Source organism: Podarcis filfolensis (assembly GCF_964270895.1).
Source record: "Podarcis filfolensis genome assembly, chromosome: 7".
In the NCBI taxonomy this organism is placed as follows: Eukaryota; Metazoa; Chordata; class Lepidosauria; order Squamata; family Lacertidae; genus Podarcis; species Podarcis filfolensis.
In genome coordinates, this window is record NC_139603.1 from 70,836,575 (window position 1) to 70,858,915 (window position 22,341).

Here is a 22,341-nt window from a genome sequence, read left to right on the forward strand (position 1 = left end):
TAATAAACATTTTATAGCATTCAGCAATGCTAATCGAAAGGCAGTTTTCATTTAATAATAAACTGGGTGTTCAAAACTGGCTGTTCAAAACAAAGAAACCTGACCAAATGCATCACTCTTCCCTCTCTCAGAACCCTATGTATATTTCTTAATAGTAAGAATCAAACCAGGATACTCACCCAGCAATATAATTCATAAAGTCCTTTGCTTCCTAGGACATAAGGGTAAAAGATCAAACATTATTGAAAGGAATGGGGCTATTTTCCAAATACGTATCCAATATAAACGGAACAAGGCATTTTTGCATTCATGGAAATCATATTTAGTGTTCAACAACTATGTCTATTTTGTTAGCTTCCATTGCAGGCAGAACCCAAATTTCAGCTGTCCAACTCTATACTCACATTGCTCATAAAGTTTCCTTGGACAAGTCCCTCTACCCACAGTTTTGATTTGAAAGCTGTCACAAATGATTGTAGATCTTCTATGGTAATGCCACTACTAATAGTTTGATATTTTTCTACTAAAGACCACCTGCCATGCTCCAGAATCGAGAGTCGAAGATCTCTGTAAGATGCATCAGTAAATGTACGTTAATTTATTTTTTCACATCTTGGGCTTTTAGTACCCCTAAAATGGCAACACTCAGAATAATTGGAAATGCAGCCGCAGCTAACTAAAATATATCAAAATAACAAATGCAAGAGGAATTGGTGAGATAATTTTGCTGTGTAGCTTCCCCACACTCCCAAGACAGCAATGAGGAACCTGTGGCCCTTCATATGTAGTTGGTCTCCCAAGTCCCATCAACCCCAATTGCCATGGCTAAAGGACATGTTTTCATCACTCCCTTCTTTGTTAGATGGCCATAGGAACCTGTGTCTGGCATTGTTGCAGCTCTGGGGTGGCAGGGTAGGTAGGCAGAGCCTTCGTGTTTCTCACAACTCCTCATGAGATCCTGCACGAGGCTGAGGGGTCTTTTAAAAATGGTGACATGAGCAGTCATTTAATGCTTGGCAATCATTTTGATTCTTGCAAGTGGAAAATCAACACAAGACTCATATCAATCTGATCTTAGACTTATTCTTGGCTATATGTGAAAGTTTCTTTAGCAAAGCCGATTTTCTACCCCTGAGCCTTTCCATGTAGTCTCCCTGCAGACACTCACTTTGCCAGCGAATCTGTTTTGAGGAGATTGTTAAAATATGTCTTTTTTAGCTGTTCAATTATCATCTGGAAAGCTGAAGGCGAGACACTGAGGTTAGACAAGTGATCAATGATCAGTTGAAAGAGCAACTGCAAAGAAAAAGGAAAATTTGACCGAATGAAGAGATACGTGGTACATGAACGTTTACTCAGAAGTAAGACATGCTAGTTCTGTGGGGATTGTCTTCAGGTAAGTGGGCACACAGTTGTAACCTAACAGACACCTCATGTTGCATCATTGTCTATGCGCATCTCACCATTCTATAGTCAGACAAAACCCTCAACAGAAGGACCTGTCATGTCGGACAGAAACTCTCCAGATCATCCAGGAACCCATCAGATCTCATCCATCTCTGAGGGCAGAACTTCTTAATGGGTCTCCCAGCCTTGAACAGTGAAGTGAACGAATCTTTATTGCTAAAAGCTATGAGCCGTCCTGAAGAGTGGAGTAGCTACATTCAGCTCAAATGTCATGTGGGAATGGATGGCCAATGGCAATGGATGTACAGTGATGCCCCCTCCAATCAATGGAGTATTACCAATCAGTTCTGTGGCAAAGACCAGGTCGAGGATGCATCCATGCATGTGTGTGGCACCACTGATATACTGAGAAAGGCCCCATGGCTGTCATGGAGGCCCGGAAGTCCTGAGCTGGCCCATTTGAGGCAGCCTTGACATGAATGCTGAAGTCCCCTAACACCACAATGAAAGGGTTCTCCAACACCACATCTAAGAGGACCCTCACTAGCTTAGTTAGGGAGACTGTAGCACAGCTGGATAGACGCTACACTAACAACATCCCTGTTCTGGCTCTCTAGACCAACATCACAAATAATCTTTCAACCTGAGACACAGAATAGATATGATACCATAAGGACTACAGGAAGGACTCCTTATTCTTTCACCTTATTTAAGCTGCCCAATATGATGATGACATTACCATGTGCATGTTCACTGGGACCGACACAGATTAAATTGACTAAAATATATGGACTACTCACAGGTAGTTTATGGTTAAAGCCTTTCACTCGAATGACCAGACCATGTTCTTTGGCTATGATTTTGTATTCCATCTGAGCAACATCTGCTTGATATGCTGGTTCAGCAAGGTTGTGGGAAAGTGTGCTTACAAAAGTATCAAAAAGCACCATACTGGGTGGAGAAGAATAAGTGGAAATGTTTAAAACAGTGGACTCAAATGAGTTCAAGTAATTCACAGGCTACACATGAAAGTGGGTGTTAGTACAATCTTATCACACTTAGGAAGGATAAAGTTTCAAACAATGAAAAATCCTCTTTACATGTTCTTGAAACAACTGTAATATCAAGATAGCAATCATATAAAGGCAGATGCCATTAATTTCTGTGGATTTTCATAAAAGGCATCATTTGACAGTTGCTCTTTTATAATTATGAAAAGATATGTAAAGACTATACAATATATTCATGCATTAACCGCCCTGAGACCGACGGGTATAGGGCAGTATATAAATTCAATAATAATAGTAATAGTAATAGTAATAGTAATAGTAATAGTAATAGTAATATAAACACACACACATATAAAACTCAAAAAATCTCACTCTATCAATCATAGCATGTTATAATATACCACTATTATAAAAAGCACCTATTGTATTGTATTGTATTGTATTGTATGTAAACTATTGTATTATTATATTTCACCTAAATATATTTTCCAGTATTCAGAGTTTCTTACTGTACATTACTCATCACAATAGGGAGAAAGTGTCAAAGGAGGCTTGTTCTATTTTCCTTTATTTTTGGTCTCTGACTTTATCAGGCTAAGGACATTGCTGTGAAATGAGAGTTAATTGTAAGAGGTGGAAATGAGAGCCTAATGAGAGTTCCCTAGATGATGCCTTCTCATAGTAGGAACTACAAGCTGTTATGAAGCAAAAGGGTCAAATCCAGCCATGTTCAGAAGCCACAGATACTTTCCACTACATCCTGTATCTAGAAAAGCAGACAAATAAATGTTGAACACTGTATTATCGGCTGGCTACTTTATACAATCCAGGCAACAGCAAATTAGGAAAAATGGAAAGTAATCTGAATAGAAATGTCCTCCTATCTCCCAGTTAAATTAATGCAATATATTATATATCACTACTTACTTTAATGCAGACTGTTGTATCACTGGAGTCACCAGATAAAAACAGATAAATGCTGGGCAGGAGGGAGAAGAGAAACGGAAAAATAACTGAAGAATTAAAATTTCACGAACAAGGAGGAGGAGGGTGGAAATGCCCTGTCCTTCTTAGACTTTTTGCCTCTGTCCCTCTGGGCTGTTGTACTTTAAAAAAAAAGTAATTCCTGCACATTTTGGTGCTCCAGTGAGCAGGCTGATGACACCCTCTTTGTTTTTCATTGGCTGCCTTTGGGCACAATTTCTATCAGCACCGAGTTTTGCTAATAAGTGGTGATTAGCACTATTCTAAATGTACATCCATTGGACAGTCTCCAACTGGACAGTGTGCAGGACAACACATTTGGGTAATGGGGTAGGGAGAAAGGAGACACAGGAGGCGGCCATACACCTAAACTCCTTTGTCCTGGCAGTGTAGACCTTCAGGTCTAGCCAGACATCAAGGGAGTGCAGAGCTGTCTCTAGAGAGTGAGAGGGATTTGGACAGAAGGTAGGAAATATCAATTCCAGTTGCATGTGAAAACGGGACGCTACCTTAGGAATGAAGGAGGTGCCAGTTCTGAGGGCTACTCTATCCCTATGAAAGGTGCAGAGATGTTTGGCTACTGAAAGGGTCCAAAGTTCAGAGACTCTGTGAGCGGAAGCGATAACTACAAATAGGAGATTCCCCTCGCAATTTTTTTATCCCTTCCCTCTCCCCACCATGCAAAGCTGCAATCGGAGCTTACCTAGCTTTGAGAAGGTGGTGTGAGGGCTCTGACAGAGTCCTTGAGTCCTCTTGTCTGCTTCCCAAAGCTGGGCAAGCAGACCTCTATCTTGCAGGTGGGGGGCAGTTCCTGGATTTATGCATTTTTGTGTTTACAAGTGGACCCCAAGAACAAACCTTTGTGTAAGATGTTAGCTGTATGCTGGATCTAGGTCAACTAGCAAGTGTATCCTCAAGTCAACCTCACATCAACAGTGCAGGAGGACAGACACCAAATTCTGCTTCATCTTTTGTTAGCTTCTTGTGAAGCACTCCTTTTAAACCCCTTTCTTGTCAGTTTCCCCAAAGGGTACATTGGTAAGAATCTTTGAATGATAAGAACTCTCCAGAGTGCTGATTGCATTTAACAGTAAACAAATTTGAAGTTTTCTAGCGATATTTGGCTAGTCCTCTCCCAAACTTGTAAATGTGTGTGTGCCACACGTCTGACAAACTTCCTGAACATGCGCACACAGAAGGTTTCAAGTTACACTCTTCACAAAGACTTATCCAGCCTGTGAACGTCTTGAGAAATTCTTTCCCACAGATAAGCGCATCATGTGGTGTCAACAATCTGGCTGTCTGCAGCGGTGATGTTTCCATATACTGACAGTTTGTACCCATTTTATAAATGCAATATATTGAGTTTTACCTTTCGGGACACTAAATTTATTGTCTTTCTTGTACCACAGACAACCTTGTTTGGTATCCAATATTTTGTGTGGATATTCTGTTTTGTGCTCTGTTGATTTCTTCACAGTGAAATCTGTAGCTAGCATGGGAGATAAAATAACAGATTGCTAAATTTGAACACCATTCATCCATAACACTTGGATGTAAAGGTAGTTTCTTATGTTGCTGCTGCATATGTGCTTGTTACATCTGCCTTTGAAGATGTTCAGAGACATAAAGCACTGATCCACACTTGTAACAATAAGTATCTGGCTTTTGTGCTTTTGTTTATGAGCACTGGAAGTTAAACAAAGACATGAGGGAGGCAGCGAGAACCACCGTGTCAGTTCCACCTTCTGTCACTGTTCTCATTATTCTCCAACCTGTGGAGGACAATCTTCAAGCAGGGAGACTTCTGAATGACTCTGATGGAGCATCCTTGCATCGCCAACCTTACCACCATCCTGCAGCAATGCTGGAGGGCAGCTCTGCATCGCCACAACAACTGCTCCTACAAGCATGCACTCAATGACCCTTAGCCAAAGGTGTGAATTTGAAATGTATTGTGTTTGGACAGACCTTTGGTGATATGAGTTCTTTCAGCTGTGACTGATCCATGGAAGTCCATAGGTAAAGGTAAAGGGACCTCTGATCATTAGGTCCAGTCGTGACCGACTCTGGGGTTGCGGTGCTCATCTTGCTTTATTGGCCAAGGGAGCCGGCGTACAGCTTCCAGGTCATGTGGCCAGCATGACTAAGCCACTTCTGGCGAACCAGAGCAGCTCACGGAAACACCGTTTACCTTCCCGCCGGAGTGGTACCTATGTATCTACTTGCACTTTGACGTGCTTTCAAACTGCTAGGTTGGCAGGAGCAGGACAGAGCAATGGGAGCTCACCCTGTTGCGGGGATTTGAACTGCCAACCTTCTGATCGGCAAGTCCTAGGCTCTGCGGTTTAACCCACAGCGCCACCCGTGTCCCTATGGAAGTCCATACAAGTCCATTACTGAGGCTACAACTAATGACTTGATGAACATGGCTGAAAACACAGGATTAGGTGACAGTGTACTGACACGTCAACCAAAATGTACTCAGGGTAAGGTCTGGAAAGAGTCCTCTGCGTACAACTGTATTCATGGAAAACTTGTTCTCAACGCAGGCAATTGCAAGTCTGTCTTCAGGCAGGATATGCAGTTGGAACGGGATCCTCTTCTTGTACTGCTTACCTATAAATTGATTTTCTTCCGGTAGGTGTAAATCTGGATGCAGCATGAAATCAGTGTCCCACAATGTGCTCCAGTATGCATCGATTTCTGTGGATATGACATAAAATGGAATTATTCTGCTATCACAAAATGTAAATCCAAGCCAAGTGTTAACCTGGTTCAACAGCCAGGACGCTGCACTGAATTCTAAATTCAGACTGGCGTAATTCTGCATGCAGACACAAGCTTTAGGCACCTAAAAGAACATGAGAAGAAACCTATTGAATCAGATCAAAGGCTTGCCTTGTCCAACATTCTGTTGTTACAGTGGCCAACCAGATTATTATGGGAAGCTCACAAGCAGGACACGAGTGGAATAGTACTCATGACACCCCGGGAACTGGTATTCTGAGGCATCTGATCTCTGGTGCTGAAGGTAAGAATAAAGGTAAAGGTAAGGGGACCCCTGATCATTAGGTCCAGTCGTGACCGACGCTGGGGTTGCGGTGCTCATCTCACTTTATTGGCCGAGGGTCATGTGGCCAGCATGACTAAGCCGCTTCTGGCGAACCAGAGCATCCCTACCACCTAATACAACTACTTATACTGAGTCAGAACATTGCTCATCTAGTTCAGTATTGTCCGTGCTGACCGAAAGCTGCTCTCCAGGGTTTCAGACAGGAGATGTTCATAGTTCAACCTGGAACAGCAGAGAGTGAACCAGAAAGCTTATGCATACAAAAAGCAGATGCTCTTCTGCTGAACTACATCATGTTCTTTTGTGAAAATCCTTAGCTGTCAACTTGCTCTAAAAGCTTCAGAGGCATGTTTTAAATCGCAGAAACTTTACATTGTTTTACCTGTTGCGCTGTATTGTGTCCCAAACCATTTCTCCTTCAAGGGACATTTTCCCTCATGATAAGGAGAAAAGAAAACGAAGTTTGCCTTTTGAGGGATGAGATGGTTAAGGGCATCAGCAATGACCTATAAACATAATAGAACATATCAGTTTGTTTTCAACTAGCCATTCCTAACTTCTGGGCAGGGAAGTACGCAATTCAAATGTTTGATAAAGATTTGGAAAAAGATTTGGAAATGTTCTAGTTACCAACACATTTTTTAACTCCTATGAGGGAATTTCAAAATGACTTCTACATAACAGCTTTCCTCCTAAAGACAGATGGAGATTACTTACTTCAGCATTATATTCAATCAGTAGCTGGTCTCCTATCAGAAAGTCCTCCTTTCGAAATATGTGCATATATTCAGAAATATTTTCTACATATTCAAGTGGATCAACCTGGGAAATGAGCAAAATATGATTTGGAAATCATCACAATGTTAGGATTTCTCTTAGAGAGCAGTCCCTGAAACAGGAGAGGTTTGGGATGTGTGAACACCAGTATGCAAAACTAGTCACATATTGAAAATATCAGTATTAGTATAGATACAAGAAAATACTGGAAAATTGAATAGATAATACCTGTTCCTGAAAGCAAAATTCATTGCCTTCAATCTTCTGAATGTCTTTCCATATTCTGTGAGGGAACAAGTTGAGTCCATATTAATCCTTAACTCTCAAGAAAATAATCAAACTGAATTTCTAAGTAAGATATCACGCAGAAGGTATTTATTCTGCATTAAGTATTCGTACTGTTGAAATGGGACTACCAGACCACATTGGTTAAGACCTGCTGCACATATGTGTTTGCAAAGATTGGATGCAGATTGGGGAATAGAATTGTGTTCCCCCTGATCTATACATATTCAAGTCTACTATCTGAACAGATTCTACATGCATGCAATTTCCGTACATACAAACGTTTAAGCTTTTTTCAGTTGTATATACAAAGGACCTATTCATACTGATTGTAGCGGCAGTGAAGCCCTGATAAAATCTAAGAAAAATTGCATTCACCTATATATTGGTCTAGGAGGTTATGCAAATATTTATTTTCAAATGTATAATATTATGCATATGAAGCAACAGGCCCAGAGTGGATTGACCCAGAGCGATTTTGTGTGGTTGTATTGTTATTAATAATGGTTTTCTGAGTTGTCTTCAGCATATTATATATTGGATAATAATTATTTGTTGATTCTCAGAAACAGAATAACCATTTTCCCTTTATTTCATAAGCCTAGTAAGTTTTGCTGATTAGTATAGTGCAGGAGTCAGCAATCTTTTTCAGCCGTGGGCCAGTCCACTGTCCCTCAGACCATGTGGGGGGCTAGACTATATTTTGATAAAAATATATGAACGAATTCCTATGCTCCACAAATAACCCAGAGGTGCATTTTAAATAAAAGCACACATTCTACTCATCTAAAAACACCAGACAGGCCCCACAAATAACCCAGAGATGCTTTTTTAAATAAAAGGACACATTCTACTCATGCAAAAACACGCTGATTCCTGGACCGTCCATGGGCCGGATTTAGAAGGCGATTGGGCTGCATCCAGCCCCTGGACCTTAGGTTGTCTACCCCAGGTATAGTGTGTCTAGCTTTTTTTGGTTCTAGCACATCTTTTTTAAAAAAAATCACCTTTCTACAGGTCCATGTTTTCGCAACATCTTCAAGTACTGGAATATAATATGAATAACCTAAAGATAGAAAAAGAAAATGATTCATCTGGTTACCCTTACCTACAAGAAAACGTTTCACAGAATTTAGCAGAGGGTGCGCGTTTTCTAGTACATTTAAATTTAAGGCAGCACTGTAACGAAAGAGCTAATCTATGATACTTTACTATCCTACTTTGGCCATTCCTTGCATGAAAGGGGCATCAAATGATGCATGAGCAGCAGGAATGTGCCCCTGGCCCTGTCTCTGAACATCAATGGCATAACAAGGTCATCTGCAGGGAAGAAGGGCTGGGCCACACTTCCGCATGTCTTGTGCCTAGAAAGCATGAGTCCAAGCAGTTTCCCACTTAAAGGTAAAGGTAAAGGGACCCCTGGCCATTAGGCCCAGTCGTGACCGACTCTGGGGTTGCGCCGCTCATCTCGTTTTATTGGCCGAGGGAGCCAGCGTACAGCTTCCGGGTCATGTGGCCAGCATGACTAAGCCGCTTCTGGTGAACCAGAGCAGCGCACGGAAACGCCGTTTACCTTCCCGCCGGAGTGCTACCTATTTATCTACTTGCACTTTGACGTGCTTTCGACCTGCTAGGTTGGCAGGAGCAGGGACCAAGCAACGGGAGCTCACCCCGTCGCGGGGATTCGAACCGCCGACCTTCTGATCAGCAAGTTCTAGGTTCTGTGGTTTAACCTATAGTGCCACCCGCATCCCTAGTTTCCCACTTACCTCATGCTTTTTAGACACAGGTCCAAGCAATTTTGCCTTTGCCTTGCTGCTTTCCCCAGGAAAACCTACTCTTTAGCAATAAATCAGAACAAACAGCAACCTGCAGAAAAGCTGATTGCTGTTTGCTCTGATTCAGTGGCGCTAAACAACAGGTTTTCCTGGGAGAAAGCAGTGGGGCAAATGGAAGTGTGGATTAGCCTGGTGCAAACAGCTGTTCACATGAGAACATAGGAAGCAAACTTATATCAAGTCAGACCATTGGCCTAATCCAGCTCAGTATTGTCTACACTTTCGCGGGCAGCAGTGGCAGTGGCTCAAAATCTACTATATGCTCAATATACATTTAATATCTACAAATTAACTTTTCATAATTCTTGTTTTTACTATACTCTATAACCCCCCCCCCTTATAATCATATTCAAGTTAGTCATATTAACTTCGGTTCCATTCATTTCTATGGAACTACTCTGGGTAAAAGTTAGCTGGCTACAGCCCTCTGTCCTTTGTACTGATAGTTATGCCTGTCTGTTTCAGGGTTAGATCATGTTTTGTAAATAATAAAAGTAAATAAATAACAACAAGGGAAATTTACCTCATAAAAATGTTCAAAACCTTCATCAGTCAAAGTCACAGAGATGCTGAAGATGGAGTAAGTAGAGTTTTGTTCAAATCCTGTCTCACCATTTCCTCCAAATAATGCAAGAGCCCAAAATCTATTGCAAAATTAAGACCATGATTATGCAGATGAACCACATTGCATTTTAAAGCATCTTACCTTTGAGTTCATTACTGTTACAATGAACTGGGAAGAGAGGTGGAATTAAGGATGCTTTGCTTTTAGAAATGTGTGCCACTTCAAAAATAACATAAAAGGGTAAGTGATCTTCCATGACCTTGAATATCCTCAAAAAGGTACTTATAGGTGCAAAATGCAAATTTATTTGCAATTCTCTCTCTCTCTCTCTCTCTCTCTCTCTCTCTCTCTCTCACACACACACACACACACACACACACACACACAGCAGCCCGTCCTACTAGAAAACTTTGTCATTTGATAAACATGATTTGCAGTGCATTGATCTGGAATGACTTTCTGGTTTTTAACAAAGACATAATCATTTGTAGAATCAGGAAATCAACCCAAGCAGTAAGGTGGGTAGCTTGAGAGGATTACTATTTTATTTATAAGCATTTCTAAACTGTTTGATAAGTAAAAAAACAACAGCCCCTAAGTTATGTACATTGTTGTTAGTAATCACATTCTACCTATCTCAAGGTGGTGTACAATAAAAAATACCAACAGCAAAAACAAAAACAAACAGGCAAAAGCACAAAAAGCATTTATGTTTTAAAAAGCAACAGCAAAATAAATAGACATCCGTGGCAGAGATTCATTAATCAACCAAGAGAGGCTTGTCAGAACCAAACTATCTTCAGTTGCTTCCAGAAAATGCAGAAAGTCTGTGCCTGTGGTATCTTGACATGAATGCTATTCCACAGAAGAGAGGCAGCTACACTGCAAGCCATGGGGCAACCACACTGAAATCTCTGCCCTGTTCAGCAGAAGCTCTCTTGCAGACTGCAGTGACCTACTGGGTATATAAGGGCTAAAACAGTGTCTCAAGTAACCTGGTTCTGGGCCTTTTATGTTAGTACCAAAACCTCGAACTTGCCCCTGCAGCAAACTGGCAGCCAGTCAAATCCCACAAGCAAGATATCATAGAATTGTAGAGTTGGAAGGGACCCTGAGGCCATACGGTCCAAGCCCCTTGCAATGCAGGAAATGTTATATGCTGGCGGTAGTTTGCCCCCACAAGCAACCTAGTAATTGCACCAGCTGCAGACTCCAGATCTACTTCAAGGGCAACCCCACACAGAGAACATTGCAATACTCCAGCCATGAGATTACCAAATCCTTGGACAACTGTGGTCAAGCTACTCTGCTCAAGGAACCGCTGTAGCTGTCTTGCTGACCAAAGCTGGAAAAAGACCCTCTTTGTCATCAAACTGAGCTGTGGTTTCAGTGACAGAGCTGGATGCAACATCCATTATGAATCCAATATAAAAACCAATATCTATTCAAATTCAATACCCATTAAAACAAAAAACAACAACCTAAAAACCGATCAAACGAAAGTTTAAAAGCAAATAAAGCAGAGAAGGGGTGATTTATGCATGCTCACAACAGCTCAAAGTGTCTCAGAACCTGTAAGTCATCTTACTGCCTCTCAATATTCAAAAGGGATAATTTGACATGTTTAGCTGTTTCATCACACAACATAAGATTACCCCATTTCAGTGCAAACTTGACAAAGCAAAATCTTCAAGACATACTTTTTCCTCAGAAGCGAGAGCACACTGCCATTGCCTTCATGTCCCACCAGCCAGGAGAGGTAATGAAGAGGCTTAGTCCTACAAAGATTGGGGGGAACATTAAATAAGTTAAATAAGTTTGACATTTGCCCCTAAACTCCTAACTCCAACACTTGTCTCCTCTTCTTTAATCATCTGTCTTTAACTTAACCAATCCATTCTTCAACTTTTAATAATGTTGTACTGAACCTCGGTGTTGCACTGCGACACTACTACCCAAGAGTTATTTGATCCTTTCCCCTTTTTCTTTTGCACAGCAGATCATGGAACTAGGGACTTGGTGGGTTTGAACTCCATGGTTTTGCCAAAATGGACTTGTCAGCTATGCACTGAGGAACACTTTGGACAATTCTGGCAAACTGGATTGCATGGTTATATGCTGAATAGCTTCATAGACAATAAAGGGAAGGACCATAGCTCAATGGTAGAGCATCTGCTTTGCATGCAGAAAGTCTTAGGTTCAATCCTTGGCATCTCCAGTTAGGGTGGGGAGAGATTCCTATCTGAAATCCTGAAGAGCTACTGCCTGCCAGTGAGATGATACAGAACCAGGTGGCCCGGTGGAGTACAGGGACAGGTTTAAGGTGCTGGTTTTGACCTTTAAAGCTCTATGCGGCCTAGGACCAACGTACCTACGGGACTGCCTCTCCTGGTATGCTCCGCGGAGGACCTTAAGGTCCACAAACGACAACATTTTGGAGGTCCCAAGTCACAAGGTGGTTAGGTTGGTCTCAACCAGGGCCAGGGTCTTTTCAGTACTGGTCCCGACTTGGTGGAACGCTCTGTCACAAGAGACTGGGCCCTGCGGGACTTGACATCTTTCTGCAGGGCCTGCAAGACAGAGCTGTTCCGCCTGGCCTTTGGTTTGGACTCAGTCTGACTACTCCGTTGTATAAATGGAAGCAGGTTTAAAATGATCTCTTACCGATAATTCTTTTCTTGTGGGGGAAGACTCCAAGAGATGCTCAGAGAATGTATTTCTTTCACTGGAACAACTGAGGTGGGAGAAATGAGTCAATTTCAAACATTCACATGGGTGGTTATTCTTGCAGCAGACATTGAGAAAACGGGCAAGGGAAATGAAAGAGGTGGTGAGAGGAATAAACATGCACACATATTACTTCCAAAGGTTATAAGGCCATGTGAAAAAACACCAAAAGTTGGCATCCGTTTGTCTCAGGGGGCAATGGAAGAGTGCACCTTCAGGGACATAGTCAAACAACTGGAGAAGAAGAAGAAGAAGAGTTTGGATTTGATATCCCACTTTATCACTACCCGAAGGAGTCTCAAAGCGGCTCACATTCTCCTTTCCCTTCTTCCCCCACAACAAACACTCTGTGAGGTGAGTGAGGCTGAGAGACTTAAAAGAAGTGTGACTAGCCCAAGGTCACCCAGCAGCTGCATGTGGAGGAGCAAGGAATCGAACAGATTACGGTTCTATCGCTCTTAACCACTAGACCACACCGGCACTGGAGAGTTACAGAGCCTGCTGTGGCTGAAGAAACCAAAGACAGCTGAAGCTAAGATAGTAGCTTGCCTTAAGGTCACACTGTGACCTTGTGGCTGAGGTGGACTTTGAGTGGAGAACTTCTTCTTCCAATATGTCTTGTCAGTAGAGATATTTACCCCACATTGCATCTATATTTGAACTATTTAAAACCATATGTAATTGTTTTAAATGTTTGTATTGGTTTTTTTTAAAAAATATAGAGACCGGTTTTAAATTATTTTTACACTTTTCTTGTTTTTTTAGCTGTAGTTGTAACCCATCCTGGGACAGTAAAGGTTTTTTTAAAAAAGCAATGTAGCTCTGATGCAATTTTCCATTGACAATGGATTGCTGCTCTACATCGCCTTCTGGTGTCACATTTTTACAACACATTTTAAATGTTTTAACTGAACAGTGTAGATGGGTCCTCAGTTTGGTAAGTGATATCCCTTCAGATTTCCCAACGATAAAATTTTTTGGGTTGAGACTAATTACCTTTGTAAAGCTTGTGAAATGCAGGTGTGTCAAACGGCTGTGGCAGATGACCAAAAGTTGGTTTGGGTAATCCACTTAAAAACAATAAAGAAACAATAAATAAATAAATCGCAATTCCCACTGATTCCTGCTCTCAGTTCTCTCCTCCAAATATTTATATATTTAGGTGGCAACCCAATAGACACTTACAAGGGACTAAATCCTATTGAATTCAATGTTATTTGCTTCTGAGTAGATATGCACAGGTTTGCATTGAACTAAGACTGCATAGTTAATTACACATTATTTTCATGGGATGCTATGACTACATCTGAGCCTTTGCTTTAGTGGGTTCTCAGAACGGAATTTATTTCCTTGACACTGATTACAAGTTTGGTGGAAGACCCAGCATTTCCAATCTAATGTTTGTCCTTGCCCTATTGTATCTCTAATTAAAAGGAAGTCAAGGATCAGTACCTTTTACTAGTACTTCCATCTATTTCTCAAATATCTGGTTCTCTTCCCCTTAATATAATTCTTTGATTCTCTTCCCTGGCTTGGCAGAATTCAACAAAAACAGATCTGGTAAAGTAAAGGTCTACGATAAAGAGGATAAAACTGGTAAAAAAAACCAACGCGACACATAAACTCCACCTTACAATTATATCTTAGGAATGCATAGTAATATTTGACCGTATTCTTTCTCTTTTATATTTCTAATTGATATGTCATTGATATGTCACAAAGTATCAGATTTTGCAAGCCTTCAACAGTTTTAGGATAAAGAACAACAACAAAATTTCTTACTTATTTGGGATCTGTGAGAAAATTTCCGTCACCCATTTCTCCAAAGTGTCCAGAGTTTCTAATAAAGAAATATTGAAATATTGAGATAGGTAGATAGAGAGAGAGAGAGAGAGAGAAGAAGAAGAAGAAGAAGAAGAAGAAGAAGAAGAAGAAGAAGAAGAAGAAGAAGAAGGGGGAGGAGAAAGAAAGCAATATGTTCTCACAAGGACAAAGTTAAGGTGATAACATTGAAGCAGCATTCTTAAATATTATGAACACACGGGGCTGTAGAAAGAAGTCATTGCACTGATGGAACAAATTCCACTCATCAATGGTACTTCTCATTCCTCTTCCTCCTGTGCGTCACCCACACCATCTCAAATCTGCTATGGGGTTTTCCCCAAGCCTAAAGAGCACATTTCAGGTGAGGGGTGATAGGGAAGGCAAGGGATGGGGATTTCCATTGTACAAATGGAAGTCCTTCCACATGTGCAATTAATTTGTTTGCTACAACCCACAATGCATAGATGTTTGCATCAACTAAATGGCAAAGTTGCAGGAGCTCCCAACTTTTTCCACACTTCGTTTTGATGTTTATCCTCAATGAACTACCTAGTCACATTACACCTAATAAACTTTCACCCTATGATTTGCCTTTTGTATCAGACCAGCAACCTTCTCAGTTATTCTTATTCAGGCATTACTCACCAAATGAAAAACATTGATATAGCAGGGAAGCCTTTCCATGCATGGAATCTCCCTGTGTGATTAAGAACCCTGAAAGATACCCACTGAAAACATCCACACTAAACTTGCAGTTCAGGAGACACTAAACATGAGAACACTTCAAGCAATTGAAGATTTGTCTGTTCCAGCAGACTTTCCCTGACTCTTACAATATTTTGAAAGTGTGATGCTATGCTTTTTACCTTTCTAGAACTTTATTGCATTACATAGTACTGTTGCGTTTTAGTTTTATTGTTTTATTTTGTGCAAATGCTTATAATGAAATACAGTGCTACATCGGCTTACAGACACTTCAGGTTACAGACTCCGCTAACCCAGAAGTAGTACCTCAGATTAAGAACTTTGCTTCAGGATGAGAACAGAAATTGCGCAGTGGCAAGGGGAGGCCCCATTAGCTAAAGTGGTACCTCAGGTTAAGAACAGTTTCAGGTTAAGAACGGACCTCAAGAACAAATTAAATTCTTAACCCGAGGTACCACTGTATGTACATTCTATATGCATATCTATCTATGTACCATATCTATAAGTCTTTGTAAGCTGCTTAAATATCGTTTTGGTGTTAAGTGAATTACATCATAAACCCAGGAAGGCCTGGGGTGAACCATGTCTCAGTCATATAAAATGGCTGCCACACTGAAAGAAGTAGAAAAATAGACTGGACAACAAAATAGTGTCGATGGGCGCCCCTCCATCAATGGGAAAAAATGAAAATTTCACCCACTGCCATGTTCATACACAGAGAAAAGCTCTTTGGATCTCTGTCTTCCCTTTCAGAACAGAAGAGAGGGTAAGTTTCCAATCCAGGCATCTCAAGAAATGTGGGCTTATTTAAGAGCAAGTATTTGTTGTAGGAGGGGCTGAGTCAGTCTGAATATGAACTGAGCAGGAAGAGCAAACAGTCTCCCATTCACTGAGATATTTTTCGTGGGTGCCAAAGGAGGTACAGTGGTAAAGGTAAAGGTACCCCTGACCAACAGGTCCAGTCGTGACTGACTCTGGGGTTGCGCGCTCATCTCGCTCAAGACGCCGGGAGCCGGCGCTTGTCCGAAGACAGCTTCCGGGTCATGTGGCCAGTGTGACTAAGCCGCAGCTGGCGAGCCAGCACCAGCACAGCACACGGAAACGCCGTTTACCTTCCCGCTGGAGTGCGGTCCCTATTTATCTACTTGCACTTTGGGGTGCTTTTGAACTGCTAGGTGGGCAGGAGCTGGGACTGAACGACGGGAACTCACCCCGTCGTGCGGAGATTCAAACCACCAACCTTTTGATCAGCAAGTCCTAGGCACTGTTGTTTAACCCACAGCGCCACCTGCGGTACCTCAGGTTAAGAATTTAATTCGTTCTGGAGGTCCGTCCTTAACCTGAAACTGTTCTTAACCTGAGGTACCACTTTAGCTAATGGGGCCTCCCACTGCCACTGCGCCGCTGCCACGCAATTTCTGTTCTCATCTTGAACCAAAGTTCTTAACCCGAGGTACTATTTCTGGGTTAGTGGAGTCTGTAACCTGAAGCGTCTGTAACCTGAAGCGTCTGTAACCCAAGGTACCACTGTACTGGCATAGGTGACCCCTGTAGTCATAAAGTTACTTATCTTGGGCGCTGCATTGTCAGCAAAACTGTTCATGGTATGCGATCTCATACGAACCATGACAAAATTCTTCCAAACATACGTGCACCCCCCCCCCCCAACCAACAACTTAACATAGCATTGTATAACAGACATGCATACTCACATATATATAACTTATAGTTCAGCACAGGGAGATTTTTATACCTCTAGATTGGACAACTAGGTTCATATAGTGGGCTGAGTAGTGACGCGTCCTGAAATCCCTAAGCCTCTGATAGGTGTTAATTCTGTTCTTTTTCGGCGAATGTTTAAGTGTCTCCGCATTACCTGCAAATTTTTAACGGGAAGAGATTTGCTTTCTGACTTTGAAATCAGCGAGGGTTTTAAGTTTGCATGTTCGTGAATCAGATATCCTAGTCCTAAAAAGCTTCTCCAGGACCAATCATGCATCTATTTTTTTATTTTTTATTTTAGCATGATTAGCCCAAGTCATGAATATCAATCTTGACAGTTACACTGCATTCAGTTAGAAGTTCCACCTAATAAAAAGTCTCACCCAAATAATGGCAAATTATGGATATTTCCAGATGTCTCAGGAACCTAAGCAGCTCTCTTATAATACCATATTCACTCGAATTTAATGCTCACCTTTTTGGGCCAAATTACGTTGCCAAAATTAAGGTGTGCATTAGATTCGATGGCACATTTACATTTGCCAGCAAATACCTTTTTTGGTTTCAAGGTTCTGAAAATTGAGGTGCGCATTAGATTCGATGGCACATTGGACTCGAGTACGGTAAATACAGTAAGTCAGATTATCAGTCCTTTTAGCAATCCAAGGGCAGAAACTCTCAAGGATTTCAGATAGGAGTCCTTTACAACCTTCTCGAGGAGACACCAATGATTGAACCTGAGACCATTTTCAGGCAGAGCATCTGTTCCAACTATGGCTCTTCCCCTATTTCAGGGGTTGGGAACCTCTGGCCCAAAAGCCTAATTAGGCTCACCAGGCCTCCCCATTTAGCCCACCTGGTCATTTGGCCAAGTCTTGTCTGCCTGTTCAACACCTGATTCTAGATATAACTGGACCAAATGGGGTTTGTAAAGGTAGGACATCAGCTGATCATCTACATGGGCAAAAATGGGACACCTCATGTCATTGGCCCATGGGTGATAGGGGAGAGAAGGATTTAGTCTGTCATCCAGGTCCAGTGTTGGCATGATGGGAACAGTATTTTTGTTCTTCAATGCCGGGTTGTTGTTATAGACTGTAACAATGTGCCCCCACTACTCAATCACTCTGTTATCTTATGTATACTGAGTTAATATGCACTATGAAGTCAGGGCTGGGAGTAACGGCTGCCTGACCTGCTATTCTGCTGGGCTGACAGGCCAACTTCATGCAATCAGCTGGTCAAAAATAATCTGCTAAATTTGTTTGCCAGGGCTTGCATTTCAGGGCCATGCTGGGTTAAATCCCAAACTAAGCAGAAATGAAGCAATTCAGGAAAAAAACAACAACCAACCACCAGCCAAAGATCTTTGGAAGGAACCAGAATTAAGGGCTTTTGTTCAAGTACAACAGCTCAAGAATTCCCTAATGCTTTTAAACTAAAACCCCGCACTTTAAACTGAACCTCGCAACATTATACTTACCCCAAAAGAATTTTCTCATAGGATGTCCTTGTTTTGCAAGGCTTCCAAGGAGCAATTCTCTTCTGTTAGCATCAGAGGGCCTGGCTATTTGATATTCTGTTTGTTTTGAAGAACACATTAAGCAGCAGAAGGGAGAGTACCTTTTTCAGTGATAAGATCCAGCCTAATAACACACATACACGAAGCAGCAGCGGATGAACTGACCTACCTACCTCATCTACAACGAGAGGGATGGAAAGAGACAAACCATTCTGCTGCGTACATCTGATGGGCTGCATCATGGAGTTCCCAGGGCACCAGGGAAGGGAGGCACTGCCCATTAAATGAACAGAAATAGCCAGCATCACAAGGAAAATGGAAGCTGTGGGAGCTGCGGTAATTGCCTTCTCCTCCTTTAGCTCCATGTCAACATGGTGCCATGGGATGAGCAGGGTGGCAAGGAAAGGAAGAGATCACAGTGGCCCTTTAATTCATAAGAAGAGCTTTGCTGGATCAGACCAAAGGCCCACCTAGTTCACCATTCTGTTCCCACAGTGGCAAACCAAATGCCCAAACAGGATGCGAGCACAACAGTGTTTTCCTACTCATGTTCCCTAGTGACTGGTATGCAGTTACCTTTGATACTAGAGGCAAGATACAGCCATCTCTGATAGTGGAGTAATATATTGACCAGCAGCTATTGGCCACCATATTCTCCATACATTTGTCGAGTCCCCTTTTAAAGCTGTCTACCAGCGATGTAGCGTTGGTTGTTGGCGCCTAGCCAGTGTGTGCACTGAGCAGCGGAAAGGGGTGCTAGCCCAGCCCTCGCCACTGACACTGCCAGAGCGACCCCAATGGAGCAAAGCGGGGCTGACCTCAGCCACGTGGAGAGGAGTACCAGGCTGGGCTGGGCTTGCCTGCATGTGGTGGCCTGGTTTGTGCCCCCACAAGAATTGTGCACTCATAGCCACCCTCCCCCGGCAGTCCCACGCTACGCCCCTGCTGTCCACACTGGTATCTTGTCTACGGTGCACTCCCTAATAGTACAAATGGTACAGAAAACTAACTTTTGTGTATCTGATAACCAGCATCTGTATAGCACTGCTTTGACTCACACCTATCCTCCAGTTTGCCTTTTTTGAATAATAATAATAATAATAATAATAATAATAATAATAATAATAATTTATTTATACCCCACCCATCTGTCTGAGTTTCCCCAGGCACCCTGGGCGGCTCCCAATCGAGTGTTAAAAATAATACAGCTTTAAATATTAAAAACTTCCCTAAACAGGGCTGCCTTCATACGTCTTTTAAAAGTGAGATAGCTGCTTATTTCCTTGATGGGAGGGCATTCCACAGGGCGGGCGCCACTACCGAGAAGGCCCTCTGTCTGGTTCCCTGTAACTTCACTTCTCGCAATGAGGGAACCACCAGAAGGCCCTCGGCGCTGGATCTCTGTGTCCGGGCTGAATGATGGGGGTGGAGATGCTCCTTCAGGTATACAGGACCGAGGCTTTAAAGGTCAGCACCAACACTTTGAATTGTGCTCGGAAACGTACTGGATTGCTGAACGTGGATTGCTGAACTGCAGCTATATCCTAAGCAGGAAAGTGTGGTCCATCCAGCCATTCATCAAACACCATCCTTTGAGCATGCTGTATACATTTGCTGGCATACAATGTTGTGTATATAGGTAAAGGCTGTCCCCAAGGTGGTTGTGAGCATCCTCTTCCTTTCTACCCTCTCCCTGTCCAAAGGTTCATTTTCATGACACACCAGGGCCTTTTTCCATATGTAATGGCTGTTCTTGTCACCTGCCATGCTCTTAACTGCCTAACTGCTATAGTCCAAGTTTCCCCTGCAGTGTGACCATTTCTCTGCATCTCCTAATAAACACATTTTTGTATGCAGTTTAGAATAATGTGCACATTTTTGAAAGTAATTTCCCCTAATATAATGTGCTTTTGTATTTCACTAATGTATTCATTTTTAGGCACACTTTCCCCAATATATGCATTCTTGTAAACATTGATTGGTTGGGAGAACCACATCACAAAATTGGGAGAAGGGCAAATTTCAAAGGATGGCTGTGTTTCAATTCTCATGTTGTTTCAGAAAATTGCAAATTGGATAGATTCACCTTTAAATGCAAACAGGATCTAATTTCTCCTCCATCCCTACAAGAAGACAGGCATAGATGTGCAGTGTAAAATAGCAAAAAAAAAAAAAAAAAAAAAGGGAGCCAGATTCAATGCTCTGCAGTATGATATGAATGCAGGACAAAATCTGGGGTCTGGAACTGAGCCTGGCACAGCAATGTCTAGCACCAGATCCTGTCCTACGCTCTGATTGTACTGCAGCCTGTTGAATATTTCACAAAGTGTGCAAGGCCAATTTTAAATGGGATTACAGGTCTAAAATCCTATCAGACTAAAGAAGTAGGCAATTAATAGTCCTGCTTTACAAACGAGGACTCAGAAATTAAAGAGAATATATCCACAAAATCAGACAGCTGAAGATTAGATCCAAAGTTTGGAAGCACAGTTGAAAAATCCAGGATGCATGGGTTGGAGGGGAAATAATTTTTCCTACAGTGAGAAACCCACGTTGTCTGTTGTGCTTTGTGAAGCTTTGTATTTAACCTCAGACATAAAAGACTAGAGTTAGACAAAGGTAGTCACTCTTTTCCTCTTAGCCCGTCACCCATGTCATCCTCACAATTAACACACATTGTGAACTCACACCAGAAAGTGACATATCTCCACATTTTATAACAACTTATAGCCTGAATGCATTTAAAGTCCTACTGAATTCAATGGGATTTATTTCCTGAAGATATGTTTAGAATTGCAGCCTTACAGTTAATTACCTAGTTCGGTATGCTCTGGGAACTGATAAAATTACACTCTCAAAATTTATTGACCACGATCCAACATAAAGTTAAACACTCTTAAGACCATTATTTCAAAGGGCTTAAGGAGGCTTAAATATTTGGATTGTGGCCATTGTATCTAAATATTACTTTTATAAAGTGGTTACATAAAACATGGGTCATCCAAATTTCATGATAGGAATGCTACTTAAACCTGATGAGATCGTTTCTCTTAAGAATTGCAAGAATATCAACAATAAAAAATTTAGATCAAACCCATTTGTTTTACCACTATCTACAGCTTCAACTTCTCGGTCAATTGCATCCTTAATCATCAGTGGCTGGATGAAAAATTGTGCCCATCTACAAGAGAAATTGAAAATCGGGTTTCTGCTGTGCTGAAAAGCAGAACTATAATATTCTGTTTTCAAAAGTGCATATACAGTCCCTTTGGGTTGCATTCAAGTAACTTACTCAGAGTAGACCATTTAAAATTACCGGTACACGCAGGCCCTGCTATCCAAACAGGGATAGGAAGAGATAGGACAAATAAGAGCATTTTTTTCCTTCCAAGGTTGCCTTTTGCAAGGTTTCAGAGGGTTTCCTGGAGTTTCCCTGCTCCGCCCCCCATCATTTGGGGGTCAAAATTCCCCATAAGAATCAGTGGAAATTGTTACTTGTTATGAGAATGCTCACCTCGCAAACTGTTTCCTGAGAATGCATTGTGTTCAGATATTGGGAACTGCATATAATGACCATTAATAACTTTGCACATTGCTTCTCACTCCCACTCCTCTAGTGTACATCTTCCTGGTTGTTATTTGGTTTTGTCTTGCAAAGTTACCTGTCGAGGGCTTCCCTAAAATATTTTTTCTGGATATCAAAATGGAAGACTGTTCGCTCTGCGTCTGTCGAAGCATTGTCTGAGCCTCCGTGCTTCTTTAAGAATGTATCGAACCCATTCTCATCTGGGTATTTCTGGCTACCCATAAACACCACTGAAAGAGAACATGGAAAAAATTGGGTGCATGCCTTCCAGTCCTGGGATACTTGTATGCTCAGAGCATGCACAGATGTTGAT

At 41.8% G+C, this 22,341-nt stretch overlaps 1 protein-coding gene across 2 annotated transcripts in view; it reads right to left on the reverse strand.

Annotated features, from left to right (window-relative positions):
• Positions 1 to 22,341, reverse strand: part of LOC310766061 (nardilysin-like) — a 41,248-nt gene that overhangs the window by 13,304 nt on the left and 5,603 nt on the right. For both annotated transcript variants that reach the window (XR_014549938.1, XM_083621929.1), the window contains exons 4-23: positions 22,105 to 22,258; positions 21,550 to 21,623; positions 18,404 to 18,499; positions 16,952 to 17,074; positions 14,452 to 14,509; positions 13,666 to 13,739; positions 12,607 to 12,676; positions 11,643 to 11,720; positions 9,901 to 10,021; positions 8,547 to 8,605; positions 7,483 to 7,537; positions 7,195 to 7,299; positions 6,860 to 6,983; positions 6,021 to 6,107; positions 4,774 to 4,893; positions 3,345 to 3,396; positions 2,208 to 2,358; positions 1,169 to 1,296; positions 405 to 567; positions 180 to 211 (exon numbers count right to left, since the gene is read on the reverse strand). Coding sequence is in view for 1 of the 2 variants with exons in the window: in XM_083621929.1 (XP_083478055.1) it covers positions 180 to 211; positions 405 to 567; positions 1,169 to 1,296; positions 2,208 to 2,358; positions 3,345 to 3,396; positions 4,774 to 4,893; positions 6,021 to 6,107; positions 6,860 to 6,983; positions 7,195 to 7,299; positions 7,483 to 7,537; positions 8,547 to 8,605; positions 9,901 to 10,021; positions 11,643 to 11,720; positions 12,607 to 12,676; positions 13,666 to 13,739; positions 14,452 to 14,509; positions 16,952 to 17,074; positions 18,404 to 18,499; positions 21,550 to 21,623; positions 22,105 to 22,258 (1,924 nt within the window). In the remaining variant the exon portion in view is untranslated. The remainder of the gene's footprint in view (positions 1 to 179; positions 212 to 404; positions 568 to 1,168; positions 1,297 to 2,207; positions 2,359 to 3,344; positions 3,397 to 4,773; positions 4,894 to 6,020; positions 6,108 to 6,859; positions 6,984 to 7,194; positions 7,300 to 7,482; positions 7,538 to 8,546; positions 8,606 to 9,900; positions 10,022 to 11,642; positions 11,721 to 12,606; positions 12,677 to 13,665; positions 13,740 to 14,451; positions 14,510 to 16,951; positions 17,075 to 18,403; positions 18,500 to 21,549; positions 21,624 to 22,104; positions 22,259 to 22,341) is intronic.